At 42.2% G+C, this 24,131-nt stretch overlaps 1 protein-coding gene across 3 annotated transcripts in view; it reads left to right on the forward strand.

The window, feature by feature from the left end:
- LOC139816838 (discoidin domain-containing receptor 2) overlaps nt 1-17,323 on the forward strand; it is a 149,226-nt gene extending 131,903 nt beyond the window's left edge. For 2 of the 3 annotated variants that reach the window (XM_071784604.1, XM_071784606.1), the window contains 5 exons: nt 4,695-5,153; nt 7,903-8,110; nt 8,611-9,162; nt 9,428-9,525; nt 9,803-17,323. In XM_071784604.1, the coding sequence (XP_071640705.1) occupies nt 4,695-5,153; nt 7,903-8,110; nt 8,611-9,162; nt 9,428-9,525; nt 9,803-9,970 (1,485 nt within the window). In that variant the 3' untranslated portion in view covers nt 9,971-17,323. The remainder of the gene's footprint in view (nt 1-4,694; nt 5,154-7,902; nt 8,111-8,610; nt 9,163-9,427; nt 9,526-9,802) is intronic. The other variant, XM_071784607.1, reaches the window with a different exon arrangement.
- The last annotated feature ends 6,808 nt before the right edge of the window (nt 17,324-24,131 follow it).

Below are 24,131 nucleotides of genomic sequence, written 5' to 3' on the forward strand. Positions count from 1 at the left end.
GACTCACGAGCCGGAGAATGTCATCGATTTCCGAAAACTGACGAAAGGAAAGAGAGGCCGAGCGCGTCCGGTCGCGTTCGGGGAGTAGCTTTCCTTGGGAGTTGGCAGGCGCGAGCTTATTTGTATAGAAGAGTGGATCAATAAAATGAGGGAAGAGAGAAGGTCGTAGCGTGCAGACGGGTCAGACGATTCCGGCTCACCTACATAGGCGTACCTGTTTGGATATATCCGAATCCTTTTGGTAGCGCGTGTATCCGACGAAGGTCGAATCCGTAGGAACGCGGACCGAGCCACATTTGCATGCAGTCGCGAAGCGACTTGGTTTTCCTATATACGTATTACGTGCAGTTCCCTTAATACGGACGCTACGTACACTTCTAACATTTCCATCTGTGTATTTTAAGATATCATCTGGTACCAAGCACCAAGGCTGATTGTACGCACGATAAATTATTTAAAATGATAAATTATTTAATTCAACCAATGAAGCACTATTATTAACATCTATATATATGATATACATTGATATTGATACTGTAAGATTCATATCATAACAAAGTTGAAAATAGTACCAATGCATGCATTTGCCTCTCATTGTCGCAGTTACGAATTATGAGTCATAAGATGAAAGAATGTTTCTCATTTTAACAAACGTAAAAAATGATTTGTGGAGAGAAGTACTTAATGTAAAGATTCAGCTAATTTGTTGTACATTCCATTTCTCCTATAAAAAGGAAGGTCATAAAAATTTTATGAAGTCTCGGAATTATGAAAAATACTTCTATTGATTTATGCGTAGCCATTATTTCACAGCAACTCTCAATACAATTCTCTTGATAGAAAGAAAATAAATGAAATATCCGAGAAATATCTTTCATCTTGTAATCATTTGCATATCCCATATAATTCGCTTGTGGCGCGATGTAAGGTACCTGTTGGAATGGAAGGGCCCACCCAGAAAACATCAGCAGTAGGGATAAACCTGCAGAAATTTGTGTCTCTTCCTCCCGCTGTGCGCGCTCCGCGTTATCCCTCGCTTAATTACACCTCGGTTTATCCGAGACATAATCTTTCTTAATAACCCCGGTCCGATGTGGACGACATCACCGATAGAAACAACGCAGCTGTCATCGTCTATATTTTACATTCAATGATCTTGAACGCGACGACTATTAAAAATAGTGTCCTAAGAGAAGATAATTCATTTTAATATCCAATAATAGCAGATAGAATAGATAATATGCGTTATTGCCTTGTTATCGGCTCCTCTGATGTCCAATTAATGTCTGATTGTGAGCATATACATTACCGCTCAAAAGTATTTGCCATCCTAGAAAAAATGTAAAACATTCTAGTTTTTTGCAGTAAACTCAATTTAAAGTAGAGATTATTGCATGGCACGTACTCATTTTTAACAAAACTATATGTTATATTGGTATCCCTTACTTCCTAATTTCATGTAATTATTTTGCGTACGGAAAATCTCAAATAAAGAGTACATTTTCCGAGATCATCACGTTGGTTTTGTAGAAGCCAAAAATCAATTACAAAATTAATCAACAAAATGCCAACTATGTAAGGCTGCGATAAAAAAACGTGATGGCTACATTAATGAGGCAAAAAAATAATGTTACTAACTTGTCAAATCATTTAACATTGTTTAAATAACATGTAACCATCTATCTATGCAATAAACACATGTAGCAAATTATTAACTTTTATTAAAATTTTATTAATAAACTCATCTCTAATAAAATTTCTCTCGAAATTTCTTTAAGGTGGCTTTTGAGCGGTAGTGTACACATTAATTGATATTCAGTATTGGCAGTCCTATCACAAAAATCTACTAATGTATATCATAAATCCGCATAATCATCATGTGTCACCGAAAGTTTTTATTTAAATAAAGCCGTGAGATGTCTTATCCCTCATAATCTTCCACGACGACGCGTGGCCATCAACACCGCCTCTATGACGTTCAGCTACCAACGCTGCAACGGTAGCAGCCTACCGCGACCGATCCACACACAAAAAGCAACACGCACAAAACATTAACATAAAATGGGTGTTGCTATCCGCCACGCCTTCGCACCACTTCGTGACTTCGAGTCGCTCGTTGGAATTCGCCTACCACGAAAAGTGACGAGAAACTGCAGCGACACGGTCGAGGAATAATTTGAGAGACGATCGTTCACCTCGGTCGCGGCGTGCTTAAGAAAAGTCTTTCACGACAAAGCAGACCGACGTTGCTCGGGCCCCGGCCGGTCTGCGACGCGCGCGTGGGCGCGGAAGATAAATATCAAGATTACTTATTTTTCTCGGCGCACGTCTCAACGGCTCGTAAATGCCGTCGTAATTTGGCCTCGTCGCTCAGTGTCGTTCGCTCGGGGTCTTTCGGGAATTAAGATTCGCCGCCGCATCGGGGACCGACCGCACGCGAAACCGGCCGCCGAATTGTGAGTCATCTTCGTAAAAAAATTCGATAGTGCAGCTGGTCGCGTCGCATCGTGCCGGCGAGTGTAACGAAATCTGGGTTATAAAGTAAGAACACGCGATATAAATGACAGTACTAAATATCCATGTACTTTTCAACAGCCAAGTCGAGACACCTCGATGGGGATTCTTCGCAAAAAAAATTACAAAACTACACACATTGTAGTACCTATATGAATATTTAAAGGAAGGGAGATATCCCACGTATATCCATGTATTCTAAAACCTTATCATTTTCCTGCATGGATTTTTTAAGTATCCAACATTCCACGTGCAAATATTCCATAGTAAATACTTCGCGGTGTATTAATACAAAGCTTTAACCCCTTCTCGCTTTTCGACGTGCGAAAATAACTCCAGATACAATCATCGGAGGAGAGAAACAGGATGCTATTACGTACATACACTCGGCAAAGCTACACACGTAACTGTCAACCTCCGGAAACGCCCACTATGCGATTCCGTCGCCTAGCAGAAAATTTCTCACGTGTCGGTTCATTGTATTTGCCCATCCGACGCCTTGGTACCGTCCGTTTCAATGTGCTAAACATCAGGTACCGCCGCGTCGCGGCGCAAATAAAACGGTGTCAGCTACCGGTCCCAATTACCGCGCCACCCAGCGCGGAACGTGCCGGTTCGCGCGGTCACGAGAATCATCTTTAAACGCGTTTCCCATCGTGCGATCGTGAGCTCATTTTTCTAGTGAATAGAAAAATCAAAAAGGTACAAAATAGAAATAGATCCGCAAAAAGACGAGTGTATGGCTAACTGAATAATTCATTGTTAACCCTCACCCTTTCCGGCAGTCCAGCTGGATCTCTCAAGATTCGCGAATAAATCATAAAAGAATATCAAGTTTATTTTAAAAATACATTTACATAGTTATACAATGCGTGGAAAAATATGTCCGAATTTGTGGAAATTATTAATAATCGGCTTATCACGTTTATTTTTAGAAGCACATAATTGAAATAAAAAAATTTGTATATGTATTAATTCATTTTCTACTATAAAATATGATAGCTTTATAAAGGCGAGTAAAACATAATGTCTTATTCTTGATAACTTTTTTGTTTTTTCAAGCGAGTGATAAAATTAGGTAGTTTAAAGTTAAGCTATTATCAAGCGCGTATTGTGCATTCAAAAATCGTTTTATTAAACAAATCCTTTGTAATACTTGATATCTTCTTATTATCTGTCCTGATGTACTACAAATGAATATTCGTAATTAAATTTAATCATAATGCATGTTGTGCGCAGAATCGATTAAGCATATTAAATTCATTAAAATCACGATATAATAGAACGATATAATAGAACCGTAATCTAATGAACACTATTTAACGCCCGACGAGCATAAGCATAACAGATAACAGAGAAGAAGGAACAAACGTGGAAAGGGTAAAAATAGAAGATAAAGAAGTGTTTGCACCTGTCGGGATCGCGATGGTGATGGTTACACGGTCACGTAACCGACCATACGTGAGAATTCCGTGCGAGCGAGTCGAGAGGCGCTGGCGAGCTCATAAGTGGAAAATAAGAGGTCCTTTGTTCCAAAGGGCCTCTTTCCTCGACGACGACGCCGTCCGAGAAATTCTCGATCCTCCCCGGCGATATACGTTTCGACGGTCGACCGATCGAATAGAACGAGCCTTGTTCTATGCGAGAGAGAGAGAAAGAGCGCGCGCCAAGCGCCAAGCGCCAAGCCTGAAATCACGCAGCGCAGAAATACTACGGTGTAGCGTGGCGCAATTTATATTGCGCACTGGCGAAAAATTTCGCTATCTCCGCCGCCTGAGAATGTCCGTAAATGAGGCAAGGGTCAAGATTTTACACGGACGCTGATTCATCTCAGGCGTCGGACGTCGCGGAATCTTGCATCTGTTTATTCACCGATAAAGTTAACATGACGTGTGCGCGTAGCATGAATAGTATCATTTAAACGTATCGTATTATACTTCATTCTGTCAATCACGATCTAATATACATCCGTATATCGCCTGGGTGTAGTAAGTTTGAATAGTTTGCGCGTCGAACGATGGATCTATCAATAGTCAATACAGATCATCGTTATACAACTCCGATATAAAACAGCCGGAGATGTCTAGAATTAAAAAAATTCAGACAGACGAAAAATATATTCTCTTGCAAAACCACGTTCGACAATATTGACGTCAATTTCCAATATTCCGTTTGTTCAGGTTATCCAAGGGAACAAGAACACCTACCTGGAGTCGAAGCACGAACTGGATCCATCAATATGGGCGAGCAAAATTCGTTTCCTACCCTACAGCTACCACCGTCGCACCGTTTGCATGCGCGTCGAGCTCTACGGGTGCCCTTGGAACGACGGCATCGTCTCCTACTCGATGCCCCAAGGTGACAAGCGCAACAATTGGGAATTCTTCGACGCGACTTACGACGGTTATTGGGACGGACAACTTCTTCGCGGTTTGGGACAACTGACAGACGGCAGGATCGGGCCGGAGTCCATTAAAATGAGTTACTTTGACAACTACGACAGAAGTCAGGGATGGGTCGGCTGGAAGAACGAATCGAGGTCCGGGCATCCGCTCGAGATCAAATTCGAATTCGACCACGTCAGAGAATTCTCGGCCATTCACATCTACTGCAACAACCAATTCACTAAGGACATACAGGTAATACTTGACATTTTGCGTTTTAGTGTGTAACAAATGATTTTTTAAATTATACATTTATAAAACAGAACCGCGCGTAAATTGAATCATCGTGCATATACTTATATTTCCCTAGAAATATCTTTCTTATCAATATCTTACTTATATATAGATTTTTTTTGTTTAATATATTAAATATAAAACTTATATAAAGTAGAAGACTTACTAAAAAAAATCTGCTTAAAATTGATTTTATGATTAATGGTTGATTTCGAGATTCGTCCTATCTGTCACTGCCCATTAGCTACGTATGTCCATTTATCATATCTCGCTATAAACTTCGAGATCGAGAGGATAACCGTGGCGAGACCGTATTTGCACGATAATAAGCGGGAAAAAACTATAAACGGATATGTGTACGGTATAGAGAGGAAATTGGAATGCCTGACGGCACTGACTTGTCTGTGAGAACGAAACGGCTGCTGAATAAAGTAGGCGGCTGGCGAAGGACGGAGAAAAAGGCGTAAAAAGGAAAGACGGACAGTCGCGGCGAAATGTGCGCAAAGATCCTCCGCCAGCCTTTAATCCACGCCTAGAGAGTAAAAAGACAAAAAAAAAGAAAGAATCCATAGGGTTGAGGAGACGGTATACGGCATGAAATCCAGTTTTCACGTTGGAGTCAAGGTCGGACGTAGGATGGGTAACGAGGCGCAACAACGGTTAGCCCCTGGGTTCGGCTGAAACGGACGGAAAGAGAAAAAGGAAACGACTCGCGGCTTGCTGGATCCGCGTTTCGCTTCAAGCGACGGCCGGCGGTGCGCGGTGGCCGTGGCTTTGCCGGAGACGTCAGTTTTTTCCGTAAAAATTTTTCGCCCCCACGGTCCTCTTTACGCCTGAGTGTTTACATAATGGCTCGCTGAACACTCGGCTAATGGCAACGAGATGTATTTTAATAAAATAATTCGGCACTTAGATGCTCGAGATAGCGAGACACAATTTCAAAAAAAATTACCGGGCTACTCTAATAAGAGCTGAACGAACCAATTGAAAATAATTTGTGAACTACAGCGGAATGTCATTTAAACTTTGATCAGTAAATTTTATCAGTTAATGAAATGTTAGATGGAATATGAAACGAGAAAGCCTAGTTTGGAATGTATCAATCTCTTAAACTTCACAGACATAAATCTTTGCTATGGTTATCGAAATTTATTCGAGTCAATCGCACATGTAATATCAATAAGCACAAGTTAGACGAGGTATATTGTATTTATCTTAATCCACTCAAATTAAAAGCATTGCTGATTCGATGAACGATCGAGAATCACTGAAGATAATTTTCGTCATAGGAGATATAATCAAAAAGTACAACTACGAATTAAATTGCAAATTATGTAAGCTTGTCACGGCAAAAGCTCATACAGGTAAAGTTAATTAATACCCGTGCTGTCAACAGTTATGTAATTCTCGCCGCGCACCGGGAAAGTTACGAAACTTAATACGCGCGCTGGTTAACCGCGAAAATTTTGCGCCCCATCATCATTCCGCGCGAGAATCCCTACATAATAGGCCACGAAACACTCTCCTACCGGTATCAAGATTTATCTGAATGGAGCGCCTCATTACCCGGCTCGAGCCCGATTGTGCGCCCGCGATCGAGCGAGCTGGAGAACCATGGGGCAGGCCGACGACGAGAGGCAGTCAAGACTGAGGCTACGGCGATTCGTGAGGGAGACCAGCGGAGGGTTTCGCGGGATAGAGACGGGAGGAGATGGAGATCCGAGAGAGACGAACATTGAGAAGAGAGCAGGATGCGACGTTCTTTCTCTCCTTCCCTCCCGCGCTTTCTTTCTCTCTCTCTCTCTATCTCGTGCATACAATGGTAGTAAGCAACGACCGAGAGAGCAGATACGCCACGTATTCAAATACAATACCGACAGTCTGGCAAGTCGGCAGTTCGGGGCGAATGGGGCTGCGGAGTGGCAGAAGCTACCCCTAAACGACCTCTCCTATTAACAAGCGCGCGCTCGCGCGGATAGGACACGTCTCCCGAAAGACAGTGCTTCAAAGCATCGCCAGCTACTACCCCACCTTCCCCATCCTCCTCCACCACCGCCCCGTCTTTCTCTCCACGGCTGCTTCGCGGCTGCCACTTCCTCTACGTCGACTTCCTCATTCTCTCGGCGCATCCGCGGGCGGTAGGCTTCAGTACGTCGAAAATCCATACAGCCTCCCGTCTTTGGGTCTAAGGGAGTTAGATAATCTCGGCTTTGTAATCTTCGTCCCTAACTCCTATGCTGTCTTACCTTCGTACCTCTCTCCCTTTCGCCCGCTCCCTCCGTCTTTCGTCCGTTTCACACGGCTTGGATTCTCCTCGCCGAATTGTCTTACGCCTCCGAGGGATGAAATTAGCATTCCACGCGTCCTCGCTCGCTCGGAACGCGTTCGTGAGATACTCCGTATTATCGAAACCGTCGATGTCATCCCGGAGAGCGCGCCGTTAACTAATTATCTGTTACCGATGGTAATAACGGCGATAATACTGATTACGCGGACGTAATCGAGTATCTGCGGTGTGTGTAGGTGGGTATGCTTCCGATCAAATTAATTCCGCACGGTAGCTCTGAACACATAGTGCTTTATCCGATCGAATCGCGTGCGGTAAATCAGGCTCGATAGTTCAGAATGGCTCCCCTCGTTCACAGAACGCCGCTTATAAAAATATTAATGCGATAATATTGTATTGTTATTTTTTTCCCTTGTGTTTCAGATATTCTCCGAGGTCAGCGTTATGTTCAGCATCGGCGGCAAGTACTACACGGGTGATCCCATCGTGTACTCCTACATGGAGGACAAAATCTTCGAGCAACCGAGAAATATCACAATCAAGCTGCACCACCGGATCGGCAAGTTTGTCAAATTGAGATTCAGCTTCGCCTCGCGATGGATTATGATCAGCGAAGTCACCTTTGATTCCGGTGAGTTGTAACGCACGGCGTCTGCAATTTTCTCTACTTTCACGATTTGCCCTCGCGGTTCGAGTAGAAAGTTCGAAGTTGTGACAACACGTTTATCGAATCGCGTATATCTAACCAGACACGCAGCTTAATCCAACATTAAAAATCGTAATGTTAGAAATTTTTTCCGTGCGTGGGACGTAAGGACTGATAGATATATGTATATATATTAATATTCTGCTTAATAAATGTACACAATTGAAGTCCGATAAAAAATATTTTAAATATATACCGGGCGTAATATAAATTAAAAATATTAATATTATTGTAAATAATTTAAAAAGAATTATAATTTATATAAATAATTTTAACATGTAGTTTTAAAAATGTAAATTTGCACGATTTATTATTACTAATATAGAGTCGGTGTTACTGCCTTACATTTTCAATTAACGAACGTCGTCAAACTTTAGCACCAGAAAATACCGTACTCAGCGGCACGTGTTTCTATCGTGTTGCAGACATCGCTCACGGTAACTTCACCCCGGAAACGCCGCCCACGACCGAGGCCCCGCGATTGCGGGGCAGAACTTTGACTCGCGAAAATCCGCTGCCAGCCGAAGTTCCGGTAGCTAAGCAGGACGATCCAACTTACATGGCTGTGATCATCGGCGTCTTGACCGTCGTAATTCTGCTGCTGGCGGTCGCCATATTCCTAATAGTCACGCGTCACAGACAGCGGAAGAACTTTGCCAGCCCCCTGGGCGCCAAGAGCGCGATTCCGACGGGCAATCATCAGCATCTGTCGCCGGAATCCGCGTACGGCACCACGGAGAAGGATCCCTCCTTGATGACCTACCGGGTCGAGGAACTCGACGACCGGTACGCCGGCACGAAGCTCACGACCCTGCCGCGCGATCTCAATGATCGTCTTTTGGGCGATGTCAGGCTTGACGAGTACCAGGAACCTTTCCACGAGAACAAGTATCGGGAATCTCCTCATGCGGCGTACTACGGATACAGCACGGTTGTTGTAGACAACAAGGACCTCCACGACAACGTAGAGCAGTCTGGTGAGTCGAGTCCCTTTTGAACTTCTTCAGCATGGCCGCGGTGCTTCAGAGTACAATTACGAAATAGACGAAATAGCCTAACTATACCGCGCGTTACTTAGTTTAATAACCCTTTGTGTATTTGCACGCAATCTCAAATATCTATTTTACCTGACTCGCGATCCTCAAATTTATCAAATATAAATCATGTAATAATAAATATGTCGCCTGAAAAAAGGGCGCTTTACTCGCAGGGCAGTGAAAAAAAATTGTTTTTGCTGCACAGATGCCACGTATGATTATGCAGTACCAATGCCCGTGCCTAGCGTAAGCAGCGATCAAGATAGCGTGTTCTCGAAATCGTCCTCCAGAGGTAGCGCAAAGGTGAGACATAAAAACATTTGTCACATTGAGAATTAAAATCTCAAGTTGAAATATCTTCAATGACATAACTATGATTTTTTTCTTTCGCATTATGCGTAACTCGAATCATAAATATAGAATTCTTCATAACAATTATTTAAAAACTAACAAATTAAAACGAAGATTAGAAACATGTTCCTTTTCTGGCTATTTTGGAAGCGAAAGAGCATTTTCTGTGAGACGTGTTTGCCGGACACACGAAGGCGTTAACGTTTCATGTGCTTTTCCGATGCATTAGGCGTGCTTGCAGAGCTTTTTTCCGCCGCCACCGCCCCCGATGAGCGCACCACCTCTTCGAGGTTCCAACAACTTAACGTACTCGAATCCACCGAGTCCGGAACCAGTTTGCGAGCGTGAGCGTAGAAGTAGTAAGCGCCGCGAGCACTCCTTGCACAGATACGCGTAAGGACTTCTCGCAGCCCGCAGGATATTCATGAAAAGCGAAAGGATCGAAGGTATGATGGATTCTTCGTTACTGCGAGCAACGAGATCGCGTGATCGAGCGAACCCTCCGGCACTGGTTCACCTTCCAAGAATTCTGTTCCATTTCACGTTCCAATAAATATAACTTCTTTACTTTTGCAATCGGTTGAGAAATTCATGTTTAACTAATAATAGTCTTGCTTTATTATGTCGCGGTAGTAAAAGATACGCTTTTTATTGATCCAATTTCATATTTTTATCATAATTCTCGTTTTATAGCGCTTTTATCATAGCAACTCGATGAGTATTCATTCATACTCTCTAAAAGTCGAAGAGTGAAATGTCACTTAAAACGAGTGAAATGCAAGTGTAACGCGAAAAGTAAAAATTAAGCCTGTGCACTTCGCCACTCTAAAAAAGAGTAAAAATGCGTTCTATAAGTTGGAAAGTGAAATCGCACTCTATTTGAGTAAAAGGGCACTTTTTTGTGCAGTAGATCAGTGTTCATAGGAATGAATTACGTTACTCTACAATTTTGAGTGGAAAATTTTACTCCGTTAGAGTCATTTATCAGTCGATCTTTAATGAATCGTGATTCACTATAGCTTTAGAGTGAGATCATGTCACTCCGGTAAAGTACCCGCTCTAAAAATTTTAGTGAAAAATTCACTCCTACATTATAAGTGCCCGCACTTACTCAAATTAGAGTAACAACTCTCTCTTTTGGAGTGACTATCGCAATCACTCTAGTATATTAGTGACAAAACCACTCGAATCTATGAGATTTAGAGAGTACGCTATTATCAACTGTACAAATTAAATTGTCGTTTCTTGACGTGTCTCTTCTCTTTGTGAAAAAATTGATAGAATTAAATTATTCACACGCGTGGTCCTGAATTTTGTAAAGCGTTCCACACGCTTTACTCCATACGCGCATTTTACAATATTTATACGCGTCGGAAGGGAAGGAACGCAAGCATGGAGCAGAGTAAAATAGCTCCCAGTGCCGGTGAGGATACTATGAAAACACGCGCGCGCTGTTAATCCCGAGGTAAAGACCGGTGGCAAAAGTAACACGTTGTATATTTCGAAGTAAATGCTGTGAGCGACCGCGCGGCGAAAGGGGTCGTAATCCCGCTTGTTACAACGACGATATTTTTTTCCCCTCGAGTTTAGCGCATCGCGAGAAAAAGAAAGGAAGAAAAAAACGACGCGATCGCGGCGCGGTCGCGTCCGTCGCGAAACCAGAGACCCTCTTCTCGACGAGCACTGCCATCGACGAATTATATACGAAAATTTTTTCCAAACATATTGTAGGCGACAATCTCGAGCACGGTCTTTTCGGGAGATTCGACCTACGATATTCCTACGGATAAGTGTAATCTCGTAATCGAAGCTGTATTAAATTGGCATATCAGTTTTTAATGGTAAAGATGACCTTGTGCAAAACTGCGACTCTTCCGGAGATTCGCTCGCGAGATTCACGAAAATTGACAATGTGAAAATCGCGATGTACGCTCGACGTTTTTTTTCCCCAAATGTCCGCGGTTTTCATATTACTCATTGGTGGAAGAAGAGTCGACTTCTTCAGCATCCATCACGTTTTAACACTGCCAGGTCTCTCCTCCTACGCTCGCGAAGTGGAATTTCGCGAACGGGATGTAACTTATGACATTGCGAAACGCCACTTCCGCCCGTCAATCTCTCCAAGTGGCACGGGCAAACGATGTGTACAACCGTTACGGAGAATATACACACGTCAACGCGTGCGGACGAATTTTCAAGGAAGAGTCGCGTTAATGATTTGGTCTGTTTCGGCGCGCATGTGCAACAAGATCGAGCTCGCTATCGATCCAGGAGAAAACGCGCGCGCGGCAAACCAGGGGGGAAGAAAAAACGACCGGGGAGGGGAGTGGGGCGGGGGGATCGGGATGAGATATTTATCCGATGGCGCGATCGTTACGTCGGATCGAAGAGATAATTAATTACCGGCTTGATGGAATAAGCGGGCGTTTCAATTATTCGCGCGCACGAACGTGTACGCCAGGCGACGCGACGCGACGCTTGACATCGGGGAAAAAAAAGCCGCGACGAGATCGACGTAACGATATTTAAAGGAGCGAACGATAGCGAGCTTCGATGCCCGCCTCACACAAGACTGACGTCATATAAATAATTCAGTAACCCGACCTGCGCCATGCACGCGCGCGTCGTATTATTTATTGTCCCGTGACAAATCTTTAATTTATATATACATATATATATATATATGTTTATATATATACGTACGAACAAAATAAATATATATATATAGATATATATAGATACAAAAAAAAGGTAATTGCCGCAAAAGGTAAAACGTATTATCGTGCGACGACGAATTTTAAGCGTATAATAGATTGTATAAGCCCAACTTTATTTCTCTATCTCTACCAACATCGCCTTCATGCAACGAGGAGAATCGAGAAGCTACCAGCGTTAAGGAACCGACAATACAGGGATGAGACAACAATAACTACATGTGTACGTAATTGAACAAAAAAAAGAGAAAAAAAGGAGAAGCGTATAGGAAGATTCGAGATATCGGGTGCGCAAGGATGAGAGAGAGAGGCCCTCGACCACATTGTGATATATAATGAAAAAGAGCCCGGCTCTCGCGAGTAACATACATACATATATATATATATATATATATATATATATATATATATATATATATATATATATATATATATAGGCACGTTATATGCTTAAGCGTGCCTTGCGCGCGGTGGAGCTCTCCCTTGAATTTCGCCCTGAAAGAGCGGCCGTAAAGTGCAAGCGACTCTCTTTCTCTCCCCTACACGGTCGGACGGAACGGCGATGGCCTGGGGTGCACCTGTGTGCGCGGCGCGAAATTTATTATCGGTTTAAATATCTGACGTGGAACGTGGCATGAAATTTAAGGCTCGTTCGGCGCTTTTACCGCGAGCCGTTCAAATAGCGTCCCCCTCCCCCTCCCCACCCACTCCCCCCCGTACGATTATTTGATCGTCCATTGACCGCTGCAATTTCCTCGATTACCGATCGTAATCTATTAAGCTAAATTTTTCTCTCATTTCATCGGGTCCGGTCTCCCTCCCTCTCCCCCCTCCTCTCTTGCCCAGCATCGCTCTCTCCGGGTCTCGCTCTCGCGATCCCGCACGTCCCGAGACCGAAACGCGCGATGCTAATTGACATTCCGCTATTTTTTATCTCAACAACAAACCGAACGAGTGATATTCGCGCGCGTATCGGTTTTTCGATTAAGCGCGAGACAGTTTGGCTCGTCGAGGAGAAATTTAATCGAGCGTTTCCCCGCCGCGCAGGGTCGCGCCCTTTTCGCGGCAAGAGCGGCGCGTCAGCCGTCTACAACGATTGGAAACATTGCTATGTATATTTAGTGTTTAATCGATATCGTAGGATGTTAGGGAATTTTAAGAGAAAACTAACAGTGACAGCTTTCGAACGCTTCTCTCGAGTGTAAATATTAACCGTTAGGGACCTCGTACCATATACACAACACTTTCTTCAAGCGCCTTAAGTTGAGGAGGGGGGGGGCACCAAGCAAATAATTTCGTCGCAATAATAATCGTCTTTTAAGGGCGCGGGGGATATCACGTACAAGCGGTTATCGTTATCGTAATAGGGCAACGGCGCGGCGGACCGACGACAAAATGGCCCGCGCGTCGCCCTTTAAAAGGTCCACGTGAGCTCGATCTTCGATTTCGCCGCCTTTTAAGGCCGAGATCGGTCGTTGGTCGTGCTCGCCCTGAGTTTCCTCTTCGTCGACGGCTCTCGATAATTTTCTCGTTCAGCGGCACCGTGATCGATTCGCCGCCGAGCTATCGTTACCGCGACACGGAAAATTCGAGTACCCTGTTCACCCTCTCTCGTACTTCCAGCCGCTGACAGTCCGCTCCTGGCAATAATCGTCAATTTGTCTCAAGCGAACGTGAAACGTGTGCACGTGCGCGCTTCGCGCGACGCGACGCGACGCGACGCACGTCGCGGGCGAGCTAGATCAGTTAATCGGTAAGAGCGAGAGAAAGATAGCGGGAATGTTAGCGGGAAAGTTAGTTTGTCTTAAAAAGAAGTTGCGCGCGAGTTAAGGGAGATCTTCTCTCCGGCGAAGGAAACGATAAACGATGACGAGGGAAGACACTCTCGTATCTGCTCACGGCGTACTTCGTAGGGGGATATCTTATGTCTCTTTTATACTTGTCTGAAACCGCACAAGCTGCCGACAGTGCCAGTTAATGTCCTTCTATTACGACGCGATCGTTTTCTACAATCGTCTGTAATTTCGCCGCCACACTTTTTCCACAACTTCTCATTAACATTTTTGTACTTTTATATCATATGTGGCGTTTCTACTTCTGTTTCTATATTGCCGCGACACGTTTACCGCAACTCATCACTTTCCTAAGTAAATTACTCTGAGCTAAAAAGAAGTTTCTACACGCAGAAAAATATGTACCTGTGCAAGTAAACTTGTTTACTTGTTTACTTGTTTACTTGTTTTAAGTGGATAAGTTAATATATCTGTTTATAAATTTATCATAAAGTCATCATAAGCATCACATTTACTCAAAACATATTCAGTATCTTAGCAAGTTTAAACTCTTCAAAAACAAGAATATTTAATTAATACAAAAATTCGGTTTGCTTATTATACAGAGTCTATGGAAGAGAATCATATACTTTAATAAAGATGTCACATTTTTTTGAGAACAGTTTGTCTGCTATTTGAATCAAGTATAAATTTTATCCCTCTATAAATCGCTTACTACCAAAAAGATATTATATTCTTGATGATGATGATGATGATGATATGATGATGATTGATTCCTTTAATTCCTAAGTGGAACATAGGGCTTCTTAGGAAGTTCTTGTGCGGAGCGGTACAGTTTAGAATATTAAAATTACTGTAATCAGGTAGACTCGAGCCCGGTTCTTCGTGGTTACGAGACACTTTACTCCACTAGACCACATCTCTGATATTCTTAGTGCTGCAGTATTAAGTTTTCAGAAGAAGTAATTCATTGATTTTAAGTATTTCATATTCTTACCTAAAGAGTCATGGCAAACTAGCCCATAAAAATAAAAGTAATTACTTGTTCCGAGATAACATTGTTTCTAGAAAAAATATACTTATTTCAATTGAGAACATGGATTTACTCCAAGCAAGAATAACTTTCTTCCACTATATGTTGTTTCTTTTGATTCTGTTGCATAGAATTGAAAGAAACATACTAAAAATTTCTTCTATCTAATAAATATTCCTGCGTTAATATTCAAATTAATTCTAGCTTTTCTTCGATAAAGTTTCATAATATTCTTGAAAAAAGAATATATTCTTCTTTTGGAGCACAAAATGATGAGCTTCTCCAAGACTTGTGACGAGGATATTTTAAAACTATTATTAAAAAGCTATTCTTTGTTGAAGAAAAGTACTACTTAAAACAAGTAAAGTAAAATAATTGCTTTCCTTGGCTGTAGAATGATATTTTTCTGTGTGTACTCTAGTCCGTTCTCTAATGTATAAAACAACCCGAACAGTGAGAACGGCGATTGTTAAAGACAATGCGTGTAGATTATCCGAGCTTTCGAGTATACCACCAACGTACAAAGACCCCTCGAGGACGTGAATAATGGCATCTAGTACCGACCGGCCAATCCGTTAGAACTAGTTCGAGCAGAACCGGATGCCATTATCTACCTCCTAGGAGTCAAATTGGACATGGTCATAATTTCGAGTTATTCTCGTCAGAAGAAACGTTTAATAATCTCGGGGCGTAAAGGGGCGTAAAGACTCGTTCTCGCGAATCGCGCGCGCGCGCATGTTACACAAGTTAATTCTTATCGCCCGCTCTCGTAGCATCGGAACGCGGTGATAGCACTGTCTTGGCTCACCGTACGGGTTCCTTGCCCCCGGTATACACGTATTCTTACGCCAGTCGTAAGTTTTCTTCCGGCCGCGCCGTGTCGAGGGCGATACAACGATACGGCCGCGGCTCTCGTCGATATAACCGAGATACGACACGATCGGTTCTGCATCGGTACGTACAATGTGCACAGGAACACGGCGCGGGCCGCAGCAGCCGGTGCGACCGGGGAAAAGTCTCGGGCATAAATCACGCATGCAGCCCTTTTTCTATCTGACATGAGAAATGCGGGAAGAAGCCTCCGGTTGAACCGACGACACGGGGTCCGACGGAGAGCTCGCGGCAGACGAAAACGAGGGGGGAAACTGGCCCATCTTTTATACGACGACACGTAAGTGCGTGCGCGTACATGCGAGGGAGCATGAAAAAAAGAAAGAAATGAACCAACCTGAGAGGTCGCTTGATTGATCGGCCTTTGGAGCTGCATTATGCTCGCGGGCATATCGCAATTAATGCTGTTTACGAGTAGAAACTGCCGAGAGAAATTGCACAAAAATTTATTTACGTGATTATCCTTAATTAAACGGACAAGTTTCGTGAAATAAATCGATATAATTATTTCTCCTTATATTTGTGGCCAAAAGTGCTTTTAATGCGCACGATAAGCTCATCGGCGCGTTATTTGTTATCTCGCAATTTTCACAAGAATATAATTCTTGTACGGATTACGATTGCACGTACGAATTTGACCACGTATGATTTCTACGGGAAAAACTTGTCGAGAGCGGACACCGTGTACATAAAAGATCGATCGTATGAAATACCTCGCGTCTGGCTGTACTATACTCTATTGTAGAAAGTCGAAGAGAGCGCGCGGTGAGCAGATACGACGACGACGACAAACGACAACGATGATGGTTTATCAATAGATTTAGCACAAGCGATAATAGGGAAAACTTTCCGCCACCCCGAAGGTATTAAACGCGCCGCATAATCTCTCGATGTATATAGCGAACTGTAATTTATACGTACATATGTGTAAACGTATTATAAATACGCCCGCGTCGATGCGCGGGAGCGACCATTTGTATATATCTGTATTATATAGCGTAAAACGAGTACGGAGGGCGGTACCATTGTGAGTGTAATTATATTGATCAATAGCATAACGCGAGTACCGGATGCATATTTGATATTTGTGTGCCTGTATCCCTTTTGTATGCTATCGAGATAGATAAAAAAAACAACAAAAACTATACATATTATATTGTATTAATTGCGACGTAGACGACTACGAAGTGTGTAACGTAAAAAACGCATACAGTACACGAACAACAAGAATACATACACGCATGCGTACATGGAGTCATACACACAGATACGTCGGGCTAACCGGCCGACGAATAAAATAAAACTTTTAGCGAAGCGAAGAGGTTCTTATAAAAGTTTTTTTATAAACCTTGGAAAAATCATCTTGTTCCCTTATCATCAGGCTTTTTCGCCAAGCAGAAAAATGTAGTTCCTATAAATCTTATCTGATACCCTTCTAAAAAATTGCTACATGTAATATCGCGCGTCAACCTTGATTACGAGACTAATTATTTTAGCCAGTTTCAACAATTGCGTTATCGCGCATAAATACAATGAAGAATTTTCAGACTGCAGCGGATATTCGAGAGCCAATTATCTAGGCAATTGTAGAATAATCCAATGACTAGTACGCTTAATTGAAAATCTCTGGAGATTTCATAAATAATCTTTAATCTTCATAAATGAATATACATTGAAAGTACGAAGCATTGGATACTTAAAGCCAACTGGGATCTGCTGAATCTGTTTATTAGCTATTCTGTGAAATGATTTATATTTCTAGCTAGCGTTCTGAAAATTCAGATTAATACCAGCGACATATTTCAAAGCACCAAAGTACGGGTTACGTTACAAATTTTTATGCATATTACAGTAAAAAAAAAAGAAAATAGAATTTTAAATTTAATTTTGTTCATAATATAATTATACAATAACTCATATGAGAAGCTTAGCTTTTCGTTTTTCCATTTAACGTTTTAATTAAATCAACCGACACATTTTTATGTTGTGATTTCAATAAGTTATTCTCAAATTGGATTAACTTTCAAAGGCAATAACCATCATTGTTTTAATAACGAGTACACGCGAATATACACGGTAAAAACTTTTATTTTAGACGTTTTACAAACTGCCTAAACGTACCCCGCGTACAGGTCACGTCACGCTGGGTTTTCGCAGTGTCTGTCGTCCTTTCATCGTACTAATTTGGCACCGTCAACGACGTCATTTGTCATTCTAATGGCCAGAACGACGACCGCGTTTTTAATGACTCGAGGGTGAGAGCGGCACTCTCTCTCTCCGTGCGTTCCCTTCCATTTCACCACCCCCCCATTCTCTTTTTTCGCAAGTTCCTCTTTAATTTGCCCTCGACACGCTGCTTTACGCTTCATCCTCCAACTTCTCTCCCTCTCTCTCCTTCTCTCTCTCTCTCTCTCTCTCTCTCTCTCTCTCTCTCTCTCACTCACATACTCACTCATTGTCTCTCTCATTCGCTCGCTCGCTCGTCTCCACCCTTCCTTATCCATTCAACCATTTTCTTTCAAGAAAACGCAATGTAAAGCCGAGGAAAAGGCTCATGCCTCTTCCTCCTCCTTACTCTTTCTCTTTATGTTATACTCTTCCTTTCCGAGTTCGTATTTTGTCTAGCCAGTTGTATCTTAAAGCTTAGATGCATAAAAGGACCATTTTGCCAATGTATTTCTTCGCCTATAATACTATTTCAATACATTGCAATACCTTATCGTTTTATCCCATTACTCATCATTGATTTTTCTGAACATGTTCTAAACGTATTTCACAAGTGTGTCTATCCTCTCGAAAAAAGATAATATACAAGAAAACATTTTTTTAAATTTATACTTTAATACAATAATATGTATAAATAAATATAGATTATAATAAAATTATTGCAATCATAAAGGTAAGTACTTTCAAAATATTAAGCATGTTTTTAACTACACATTTCATAAAATTTACGCACCTTTGCCTTTCATTATCTTCTTTTCATTACACTATCAAATACAAAACAGGCTTTCTTTTATATGCTCTAAATGTGGCAATACTTAAAGAAACTCAATACATTTGAAATAGGGAAAGGCGGATGAATAATCATTCGGAAAATTTAACTGTTACTACGGAAAAAATAAGTTACGATCGAGTACATTTACCTGAGCAAGGAAAACGCAAGGTGAGTTGGCTAATGCTTTTTGTAAAACTCCCTGATAATTATTATTTCTCATCCATCAAAGCGTTACGGCGTAAGTGTTACGACGACAAATACGAGGCGTCTCGCCCTCGAAAATACTGCTGCATCACATTCCGAAATTACGGCCGAATCCTAACGCAAGGGGTGGCACGCACGGAGGAGTTCCTTTGTGCCGTGTTGTGTTCCGCACTGCCGCCGCGGTTATCGTCCGCCCTAATTTGGACTTCGATTAGGTTCACCTACCATTTACGCAGTTGGCGAGGTACGGGCATCTTTGTGCACAGGGACGCATACGTTATCATCCGATCGGAAAAAAGAACATTGATGTGATATGAGATCATTGGTTTCTCACTTCGTTTACACGTGACAAAGGTTGTAGTCCATTTGATGCTACTAATGCTTTTGAAGTGTTCTTCTTCTTCTTCTTCCCTTCTTCTTTCTTCACTAAAAGGAAGAAAAAGAAGAATGTTTCGAAGCATTTGTAGTGTTAAATGAACCGCAGCTGAAATTTGCCGGCTAAAGACGACAATCTAGAAAGGTCGCGATTATTATCTTCATCACCGTAAATATGATTTCAGCATTGAATTAAACCCTGGTAATCGTGCGCGCGAGTTTCTGTTTCAAAATTTCGTACTTCCATTCGCAATACGACAATTGTTCTCGCTGCGTCTCGTAACTCACAACAGAAGCGGGGATTGTATCAAGCTCTACTCTCCGTACGGTTACCTCTCAGCGCTGCGGTAATTGTTTGTGATCACGCGTCGCGATTAGGAGAGAAATTTCGGCGGCGAGCTCAACCGTGACGATATATTCTGGCGGTTGTCGCCGCGATAAACCGGAGAGGGTTTGTTGTAGCCGCGGGCTAGCAGTAGGTACCCGCGCGTCGAAGTAAATCCATCCCTGACGTCGTCGGCCACGGCGGCGGAACTTTGCCGACCGGATGCCGAGCGTCGGGGGCTCGACAATCGCGTGCTCCTGGAATTCTGTGCGTGTGGGTGCGTGTGGAGGGACGTACACGGAACTACGAAATCACGGGGTTCGACGCATAATGTACGACGCGAGCACAATTTGTGCCACGGTACCTGAAATTCGCTCCAGGACTCCTGAATTATGAGGAGGGATAAGCTTTACTACGCGACCACGCTCTGAGGTCAATTTCGTACACCACATTTTATCGATCGGTCGACGCTCCCGAAGGGGGCAGGAGGGGTCAGAGCGATTAGAATACAGACCCGAGGCTGCTTCGCGAGCAATTAAACGGATAAACTACCGAGTGCTTACAATGCGAGCGTAAAAAAAGGGGAAGTATCAATTACGCCTCGTAACATGAAAGGGTAGAGAATTAAGAGGCTTAGCCTCACATCGTGTGAGCTTTAAAGACATTAATCGCCAACTCTGAGCCGCACGATCCCTTAATCCGCCGCCATTACGCTTTATCCGAGTATTAAAATCCGAATCGCGTAAAATTTGTGAGAATAAATCTATTCGTCTATAACAATTATGCAAATAATATTGTAAAATTTGTTTCCTAATATTGGAAAAGACAGTCACGAATTGCGAGCATAATCAATTTGCACCTGACGCAAATATATCAAATACGCACAGAAAAAAAGAAGTGTCAAAAACACTGTAAAAAATTTTTGTAAAATTTACAACTATTATAGTGGGTTATAATTTGAGACCCACTATAATAGGTGTAAATTTCCACACATTCTTAATTTGTGTAATTGTAATACAAAATTACTTTTTCCTTCCGTACTGTAATTTTACAAAAATTTTTTACAGTGAAACTTATACTATATTCTATAATCTTCTTACAAGAATTTCAATTTTTTATTTCAACTCTTTTTCTTGATTGAACTATATAAGACTTTATTCAAGCAAGTTTATTTCGTTTATATATCTCTTTTCAAGATTATAGATTGTTGCGTATATACGAGTATATAAGTCTTAATATTTGATACTTCTCTTTTTCCTGTGTAGTTCTTTTCTTTTATCATATCACAAACAAACAATTATAAGTTACAGTCCAGCTTGCATTTTTAATAGATGGTCATATTGATACGACGTTCACTATATACTTATTAATACGTTGGAATTATCAAACAAGAAAGGTGAAAAGTGGCATCATTTTCATCGAAAGTATCTACGGGGAAACTCTGGACGTTCGCGTTTAGGTGCGCGATGCCAGCCAGTCCCTTCAGGAGAAGGGGTCCTCATGCCAAGGCTCGTTGAGAAAAATGGACGACAATTCGAAGCAGACGGTGCCCAAGCGGAGGCGCCAGCAATTCTTTACGCGGCGTGTCGGTGTCAAGAAGTATCGGATGTCACATGGGCGAGTCCGAAGACAAATATTCTCACCGCTCTGGTGCGGGATGCTCGTCGGAGCTCGTCGCTGTCGCTCTCAACGGATCGTTAATGCCTCGCGTTCGCGCGAGCTCTCCTCGCGCTCCTCGCGCGTCCGCGTCTTTATTTCTGTCCGCTTCGCGCAAAATTGCCAGAGGAGGAAGTCACCACTCTGCAAGCTGCGTAAGCTCCCCGGTATCACGATATTCCATCCGACGAGGTATATATCGCGTACGCACGGCACGTTTTCAAAGCCGCCAAATTGCCCGGCAAATTCATAATAGCTTTTATAATTGGGAAGACAGCGCGCAGCCGCCCGCAGACGATTTATTCTCGGGTGAAGTTGAACTCGCAAGCGCGTTGATCCCTCCGCGTGTCTTATTCGACGAAGCCTGAATAAAGTGGGAAAAATAGAGCCGGCGCCGCGGCGGGGAATACGCATCACGACGAGAATTTCATATTGCAATATTGTCGTATTAACCGTTTTGTAAATCACATTTAAGAACTAACAGAAAAATTGAATATACCTGTACAAAGTTTACGTCATATACATTACTTTGCGTAGCATTTGGAAAATCGTTATAGAAGATTAATTTACTCTCTATACATATATTAACTTTATTAAATATATTTCTACATAATTCTTTGCAAGAATAAATCGCATTCAATCCTTAATATAATTATTCAATTGTCTCTCTTGATAGCAGAAAGATTAAACTTTGTAATAAATACAAAAAATTTATAACACACATCTCTCATGCACAAGAATTATTGCAGAACGTTAACTTCTTTAACAAATATATCAATTTTAGCTACGCAAGGAGAACTGTGATAAACCCGAACTTTCAGTTCGTCTCGAAGATGCTAGTGAAATGTATGTGACACGAATGCACTCACACAGACGTAAAGCGCGAGTGGATGTGGCACAAACAAGAGAGAGGCGCCGCGACATCCCTTCATCGTTCCGCCCGATCTTCGACGTTCCGACCTTCTCTGGCGATGACATCTAGGGCTCAGCCACGAGGAGATCCACGATGAAATCGAACCGACGGGCTAATCCTCTCCAAGCCACTCCGGCGAGTTGTACCGGGACGGCTCGTACTCGAAAATGACGTCGCGCGACATCGCGATCGAATTGGCCAACTGAATTACGCGCTCGGGCAGACAAGGGCCGGTGATGGCGATCCTTTTAATCGCCGATCGCACATGACGGGGCCTGCGTGGGACCGCCGTTCGCTCCTCGTCCCGACGGCCGGATATGGCGAGGCCTCGAGTGACTGTCGCACAAATGCACAATCGTGTATCAGCGCGTTGCACTTTTACGCAACGACCGCGACGCAAAGCACGGCGCATCCAATTGCGGGCACTTTGCTCTACGCTTGATTATCTAATTGATCAATTGGGACCCCCGCGGTGATAATGAACGTTCACTTTATAACGCGTACTCAAAGGCATCAGCTATTTTGTTCCTTCATTGTCCCCCCTCCCAGTTCCCCGGTACGGTATTCATGCGTATCCGGCTTGTTAAAACTGCATGCAATTTTTAGATGGCTTTTAAAGCTTTAAAAAGGAAAAAAAGAAACCAGAGAATAATCGGGAAATATTTACTGCGGACAAATGCAATACCTATATCGTTCCCTCGTGACTTTATTTTACATGTCGTACGTAATGAAATGGTATTCAGCATCAGGTTAAATTATGTTACTTCGTTGTCGCGAAGTTTTATTAATAGGGACAATTATACCAAGCGGAACTGTGATACAGAGAGAAACGTTTATACTGTAACCGCAGCAATGACTATTCTGTATCTGTCTGCGGATACTTTGTTGCGTATACTCGACACTCCACTATATAATTGATCAATTGCGTTTCTGCAGTAATGAGCAGCATTTGATTATCCGCTCTCGATAGTATTATGCCCTTCCTTTCAACAGTTTATTATCAGTATAACATTGGATATTCCGTTAATTCTGTAACCAATATTTATTTTGCCACCGTTAATTGTTAATATGCCATTGCCTCGTGATACGATATTATCATCATAGAGAAAAATATAATTGCTTTACTAACAGAGAATTTTAAAATAGTTTTAGAAATAATTTTTCATTAAAAATTTTCAATACTGCAATTATTTTAAATCACCGAAATACAAGTGAATAGTTTTAATGTACACGATCGCACAAATTTTTCATCAACCACACATCACTGTAATTTAATAAAACATTTTAAAAACATGATAGAATTTCCGCTATATTAGTTTGACGTATCGCCCGGAAATGTAAAATAATTAAAAACAGGACAGACGTCAAAACAAACGCTAAAAAATAAAGTGGTTTTAAAAAAATATATCTACCTGATATTATCGGACTGATGCAGAATTTTACAAGCTTGCTTTACGTTCTCGATTTTATTTGTAAAAACAATAAGCCGTATTAGTAGGCAACGGTAATTCGCGCGCTAATGATTTCAAACGTGAGATGATGATTTTATTAAAATTTCTCGTCCAGAGAGAAACCACAGAGGCGCGTGAGTTTTCTCCTCTCTCTCTCTCCTCTGTAAAATCCGAGAAAATATTTTTAATTTCGCCACAAGAACGT

Source organism: Temnothorax longispinosus, chromosome 7 (genome assembly GCF_030848805.1).
Source record: "Temnothorax longispinosus isolate EJ_2023e chromosome 7, Tlon_JGU_v1, whole genome shotgun sequence".
NCBI lineage: Eukaryota > Metazoa > Arthropoda > Insecta > Hymenoptera > Formicidae > Temnothorax > Temnothorax longispinosus.